At 44.0% G+C, this 6,511-nt stretch overlaps 1 protein-coding gene across 2 annotated transcripts; it reads right to left on the reverse strand.

The window, feature by feature from the left end:
- Window positions 1–3,657: 3,657 nt before the first annotated feature.
- LOC127306931 (remorin) lies at window positions 3,658–6,263 on the reverse strand. 2 transcript variants are annotated; one of them, XM_071821577.1, is made up of 5 exons: window positions 5,981–6,263; window positions 5,185–5,241; window positions 5,006–5,093; window positions 4,433–4,514; window positions 3,658–4,088 (listed from the first exon to the last, which is right to left on the reverse strand). In XM_071821577.1, the coding sequence occupies exons 1-5, from the start codon at window positions 6,216–6,218 to the stop codon at window positions 3,888–3,890; spliced, it is 666 nt and encodes a 221-aa protein (XP_071677678.1). In that variant the 5' UTR covers window positions 6,219–6,263; the 3' UTR covers window positions 3,658–3,887. The 2 variants fall into 2 exon arrangements, with proteins under 2 accessions (XP_071677678.1, XP_051193592.1); XM_051337632.2 differs by having other exon boundaries at window positions 5,185–5,244; window positions 5,981–6,259.
- Between the last annotated feature and the right edge of the window lie 248 nt (window positions 6,264–6,511).

Genomic DNA, 6,511 nt, shown 5'->3' on the forward strand with positions numbered 1-6,511 from the left:
CGTGAGCCGCTAGCCTCGTGGTCGTTCTTTGTCTTGCGGAACGGCCACCATTTCTTCCCCATGACGTCTGTCGGGTGGATAGTGTGGGCTCTAGCAATGGTGTGGTCGGGAAAATGGGTGCCGGCAGCGTCCCTTTAAGAGGCTCAGACGCTATCTCGCATTCAATGTCCTGCCACTGCAATGGCGCCCAGCTGCGCACGCTCGCGAAAACCGAGACGTGCCATTAACGCGGCGCTGAAAAGTCTGCAGCGCGCCGCCCGTAAATAATACCGTGAAAATGAAGCAGCTCTGCCAGACGGATCCGTACGAGGGGCGGACGACCGCTGTATCCGCAGAGACACAAACCAAACGCATATTTAGAGTTGCTGCGGACGAACCCGCGGTTGGAGATGGCGTAACGAAAATAAGAAACGATCGCCTGGTCGTGCGTGCGTCACCTAGGGCTGATCAGCTTCTCCTTTTCCCTATCTACCACCGGATGGGCTCTTGGCTCTAATGATTTGTTCGGCCTAATTGTTCTTTTACTTGTTTCACATGATGGGCTTAGGCAGGAATGAGCCTGTTTAACGAGAGTTGCCAGCACATGGGGCGAAATAGAGGGCGAAAACTCTTGAAAAAGGCCGACCTTCCCGAAGGGAACGTAACTCACTTCGCATGTAATAAGTGGTCTTTCTGCTTACCACGTGTCACAAGGGAAAGCAAGGTGAGGATAAGGGAGGAGAGAGAAAGCAAATGGGAAGGCTGGATTGTGTTAGTTTTTTTTTTTTGTAAATTCGTTTTTCAAAATGAAATATCTTGAGAACCGTAAGTCCAAATCATGAATCGTTTTCACTTTTGAGATCCTCGCATCGAGATCTTCAAAACTAGATCCCATGTTGCTAGATTTAGAGATATTTTTTTGTAATTCCAATAATATTATGATTGTACATGTGATGTATACCTAACTGTACTTGTGTTTCAGCTGATAAGTACTTCTGTTTTAGTGTATTTGGTGCAGTTTTTCCCTTTACTCGCTAACTTACTCGCCCGTATGTGGGACTGTACTTGTACTTACTCGTGTGCGCGACTGTACCTGCTCGTATGCGTTACTGTACTTCTGTACATGTACTTGTCGTGTTCACGAATGTACCTATCCGTTTGCGCTTGTACCTGCTCGTGTGTGTGACTGTACTTGTACTCGCCCGTATGTTCAATTGTACTCGTGTGTTGTGCGTGACTGTACCTGCTCGTGTGCACGACTGTACCTACTCGTGTGGGTGACTGTACTTGTACTCGCATGTGTGTTCAACTGTACTCATGTGTTGTACGCGACTGTACCTGCTTGTGTGCGTGACAGTACCTGCTCGTACGCGTGATCGTACTTGTACTCGCTCATGTATGCAACTGTATTCATATGTCGTAGGCAACTGTACCTCTATATTGTACATAACTGTACTCGTGTGTTTGTACCCAATTATACTCGCGTTGTATACGTAATTAAGTTGTGCTCGTGCTTTTATACATACTTGTACTTGCATATTGTACAGATGGACCGATGCATGTTATCGGTGGAACAACTAGATAGCTGATGGGTGCCTAGGCTCGTGGACGTGTGCGGATGTGTACTTCGTCCGCGGGGCGCGCGGCTGATGTACTCGATCGGTCACGGGCGCGTAGCTGTGCTGGGCTCGTCTCGCGGATGACTCTCCAGCTGACACGCGTCGGACGCTCGTGCGTTCGCGGGAATGTGTTTTCCTTTGTAAAAGTTGGTCTCTAGGTAGTGGTACCCAATAGAGGGAGGTGCTGCGGAAAACCTATTCCCCACCCATTAGACCTTGTTTGGTACTAGTGTTTTAGTGGAGATTATTGAGGATAATACTCTGGAGTATTGGGTGAATCTCTGCTGTCACCAAATTCCCACAAAAACTCATCCCCAATCCACTAGGTACGGGTAGAGTATTGGGGATTGAAAAATTTACACTAAAATTTGGGAAAAAGTGGGGATAAGTGGGGATTAAACTCGTTCATACTCTAGCACCGAACATGTATTGGGGATAAGTGGGGATTTGAAGTTTGGAGCGGATTATCCCCGTTAATTCCATTAAAACTCTAGTACCAAACAAGCCCGCCAGCGTGGCGGATTAACGCCCGCCAGCGTGGGAAAACGAGTGGGCCGCGGCCCATGTTGCTCTGCTTTATAATTTTTTCGGTTTTTCATCGGGTTTTTTCTGGTTTGCGGTTTTCTCTTGGTTTTCCTTTTTCGTTTTTAGTTTTTTGGTTTTTCGGGATTTCCTTTTTCAGTTTTGATTTTTTTTCTTTCAAATTCAAGCAAAATTCAAATTCGGATAAATTTCAAATTCGAGCAAATTTTAAATCCGAGCAAATTTTAAATCCGAGAAAATTTTAAATTGAAGCAATATTTATATTCGAGCAAACTTTAAATTAGAACAATTTTTGAATTGGAGCAATTTTCAAATTTGAGCAAATAAAATTTCTGACGAAATTTAACTCGGTTTTCAAATCTTAAAATTTTGGTAAAAAAGATTAACAAGAGAAAGGACAAACAACCAACATGTTCCCACACGGTTGGGCCGGCCCAACGGGGATGTGCGAGACGCGCCGCTGCGTGTGTGCGTTATTCCCGCACGCACGCTAGCGGGGTATAGGGAAACCCGAGGTGCTGTCCGCCGACCAGGTCGGTGTGGACGGACCACCGCACACCGAGGCCAGGTATGTTGGGCCGGCCCTGTTTTTTTTCTTTTTTCCTTTCTCATCTTATCTTTTCATTTTTCTCTATTTTGAATCTGAACAGTTTCAAATTTGAACAAATTTTGAATTGAACGATTTTCAAATTTGAATATTTTCAATTTTGAACAAATTTCAAAATTGGCCGATTTTTCGAATTTGAACAAATTTTAAAATTGAACGATTATCGAATTTGAACGATTTTCAAATTTGCACAAATTTCGAATATGCACAGTTTTCGACTTTGAACATTTTTCAAATTTGAATAATTTCTAGATTTGAATAATTTTTATATTTGAACAAAAAGAAGAGAAAGAAAAACAAAAAAAACACAGAAAAGAAAAAGGAAAAAAACAAAAAAAAAAGAAACAGAAAACAAAAATAGACAATGAACTAGGCCAACCAGGCCGGCCCATACCGTGCGCGGGGTAACGGCCGACCTGGTCGGTGTGGGCGGGGGGGGGGGGGGGGGGTCTCGTCCCCCCTTCCCTCCGTCCCTGGCTGGGACCCTAATAGCACTTTTCTGTGTTATCACTAGATATGTCGTCGACCTATTAGACCATTACTACTGCATGTTCTGTTTTTTTAGGGTAGTACTCCATGTTCTGCTATGTCATTTCCATTGAAAATTCTTACTCGTTTAGCCCAGCAACTGATTGAGCTGGCCCTGATAAAATTATGATGGCTTTATGGATGCCAGTTTCAAAATACATGTACTCTGGTTTCTAGGCCTCTACAAGCAGGACAGTCGTTCGCCTGCGCAACTGCTTTGTACAACCTTGCTAGTTGCTACTCTCTTGATTGCAAATAAAGAGCATAGGACCAAAATACTAACTGCATGTTTAACAAAAGATTTTTAATTAATAAAAGGTAGGGAAAATGCAAGCAGGTTTTAATTGACAAAGGAAATGGTCAAAAAAAATTGAAAAGGGGTAGGGAGCTGTCGATGCTCGAGAGCCAAAATACTAACTGCATGTGTAACAAAATGTTTGATCTCAACAACACGAACAATGCACGCTATATATGTACTACCAAAATCTGTCCTCATATGAAGAGTAGTAAACATAGATCACAATAAACAGGAGAATTTTCAGATTATAAACAAGAAAACGACTGCACAGACCAAATCACCTCCTCCATCGCATAAGATTCAGGTGTGCTTCTTATGCCCCAAAACACCCGAGGAGTTTCTTCGGAATTAGCCCGGTCGCCCGGTACTTCGCTGCCAACTCCTCGGCCTTGAGTACTTCTTCACCACGCCGAGCCACTGCCATTGCTCTCTTCTCTTCAGCTTCCCTGTGGGCGATTGCCTTTTTGTTCTTCATCTTCTCAGCGTATTCGGCCTTCTTCTTTTCTAACTCTAGCTGAGAGCCAGTAAAATTATAGAGCATTAGCTGATCGGTAAATGCTACATGAAATCCACCTCAATTTTACATGGTCCATGGAATAAACCTCAAATTGTCATGGACCATGTCATCATTACTATAGGTTTGCACCCCACCCAAACATCCCGGTTTGCATCCACCCAAATATCATCACAAGTATGTGAAAACTACAGTGTACTGTTAAAGCGTAGAAGCTATACAGATAAATATGCAGGTCATTCATATATATTAATTCCCAGAAAAAATGGAATGGAAATTAGAATCAAGTACTGAAGTACATGGATAGAAATGTTAGAAATGCAACTGGAGGAAAAAAAGCGTACTTCCTTCGTTTTCAGCTGGGCATCTATGGTTGCCTTCTTTGTGTTCTCCCATGCGAGAATAGATGACAACTTCTTAGCGGCCCTGTGACATATACAACAATTTATACAAAAGTCATGGCTTGCATATTATTTTTGAGTTATGGTTTTGCAGCTTACTTCCTTAATAAAGCAAGATGTAGCGCTATGGACGCACTGACAGTAAGCATATGTACTGAATTAGGACATACCATTCCCTTGTGATATCAGAAAGAAACTTCAGGGATCATCAAAAAAAAAAATTTGGGAAAATTTAATGTCATTGGAAGTTTTGAAAGTGACACTAAATGCTAATGACGTGGATTCTGTTGTCACGGTTTTGAAGTTTTGAAAAATGACACCAAGTATGTCAATGGCATGGGGAAGCGGTACTTGGGATTCATGTCCTTTTTACAAAATAGCAAACTTTGCAGTGGTATCTATCCAATTTAAGTTCTGAAGAACAATAGAAGTACGGAAAAGAAAGGATTCCCGGAGGTAACTGATAATACCACTGCAGAATGAAATCTCATATATGAATCTATGTAGATAACATACTTGTTCTCAGCTTTTGCCTTCTCGTTCTCTTCCCATGCTTTGATCAAAGAGCCCCTCTTCTCCGTTTCCACCTTCGCAAGAGCAACATCTAAAATGAGGTCATCTTATTGTCGTTAGTTTAGGCAGCTGTGAATAATGAGTCAAGAAGAAGGAACAAAGATGAATCATCAACTACTTACCTCTTTCAAGTGAGCCCCTGTGTGTTTTCTTCTTCTCAGCACGAGGTTTTTCGGCAACTTCTGTACAGGAAACCAGGGCAGGTTATCAGAAGTCAGGTACGGTTACTTGATTGAACTTTTTTTTTATTCGGGTAGCTCTAGCAATTGATATTCAAAAAACTATGGGGGTGTCTAGTATAACCGTTAAAGATGTGGTTCGTTACTAAGAAAAGATCTAAATGAACCATATTTGCATGAAATTTGGCAATAGGGATTTTTGGCCGATAACAACTGATAAACAGAAGTTGAACACCAAACAGGCAATAAGGCCCCGTTTGGGAGCTCCTCTTTTTTGAAGTATTCCGAGAATACTTCAGTTTCTTCAAAAAATAGTGAAGTATTGAATACCTCAAGGTGTTTGGCTAAGTATTGATTTCCAAAAACTAGGCCTAAATTTCAGAGAGTGGCTTGAACTCTGAATAAATCACACATAATCGAGAACGGCCAAGCACTCCGAGTCTGACAAATTACGAGCTGGCCAGCTGGGGTTCCTTCGCTTGAAATCAAGACTAGTAGTAACTTCTGGTGTGTGGCTCTATTATTTAGTTAAACACTACCACTTCTGATCAGCAGAGAGCATAATCAGTATGGCGCTTGCCTTCTGCAGCTATCACGATTCGATGCTTCAAATTAAGTTGGAATTGTGTGATCGAAATGGAAACTTACTACTAGCAAAGTTTACCAGCAACAGAGTCGCAGAGAGGAACAGAGGGCTGAACAGCAAGTAAATGGAAACGCATACGGAAGTGCCACTCACTCTCGACGATGATGAGAGCCTTGCACTCATCACCGGCCGGTGGCGTCTTGTCCTTAGCGCCCGGGGGCGGCGGTAGGACGGCCTTCTCCTCCGCAACGTCCTTCTTCTCCGCCTCCGGCGCAGCCGGCGTGGCCTTCTTCGCTCCCTCCCCAGCCATCACGCTGAAATCCCTGCTGCTGCTGCTGCTGCTTCGATGTCGTTGTATTGCTTCGCGTACTACAAGCTGATACAACGACATCGCACGCCTCAGGCAGATTGACGTGTAATATATAGACCTGGTTTTAGTGGTTGGCTGGAGGGGGTGCGAGCTAGTAGGACATGGAAAAGCTTGCCAGCGGGGAAGCTTAGTGCGCGCGTGTGTCCGGGACCTTTGATTAGAGTAACACGGGTAAATTCAATGCAGCCGGTGCGTGCGCGTTTGAGGCCGCCGGTGATTTTCATGGCGCACACGGGCGCCGTGCCGTCCTCTGGGCGTCCGCCCGCCGCCCGGTTCGCGTCCAACGTCGCACTCGCAGTGCGCGGCGCGGGGAC

Source organism: Lolium perenne, chromosome 6 (assembly GCF_019359855.2).
Source record: "Lolium perenne isolate Kyuss_39 chromosome 6, Kyuss_2.0, whole genome shotgun sequence".
Classification (NCBI taxonomy): domain Eukaryota; kingdom Viridiplantae; phylum Streptophyta; class Magnoliopsida; order Poales; family Poaceae; genus Lolium; species Lolium perenne.

What these genes read in the sequence shown, in the direction of transcription:
- LOC127306931 (XM_051337632.2), bottom strand. Translation starts at nt 6,218, where the DNA reads ATGTCGTTGTATCAGCTTGTAGTACGCGAAGCAATACAACGACATCGA. An exon ending in CAGGGGCTCACTTGAAAGAG is followed by an intron (nt 5,094 to 5,184) that starts GTAAGTAGTTGA and finishes ACCTCATTTTAG; the next exon opens with ATGTTGCTCTTGCGAAGGTG. An exon ending in AAGGCAAAAGCTGAGAACAA is followed by an intron (nt 4,515 to 5,005) that starts GTATGTTATCTA and finishes TATATGTCACAG; the next exon opens with GGCCGCTAAGAAGTTGTCAT.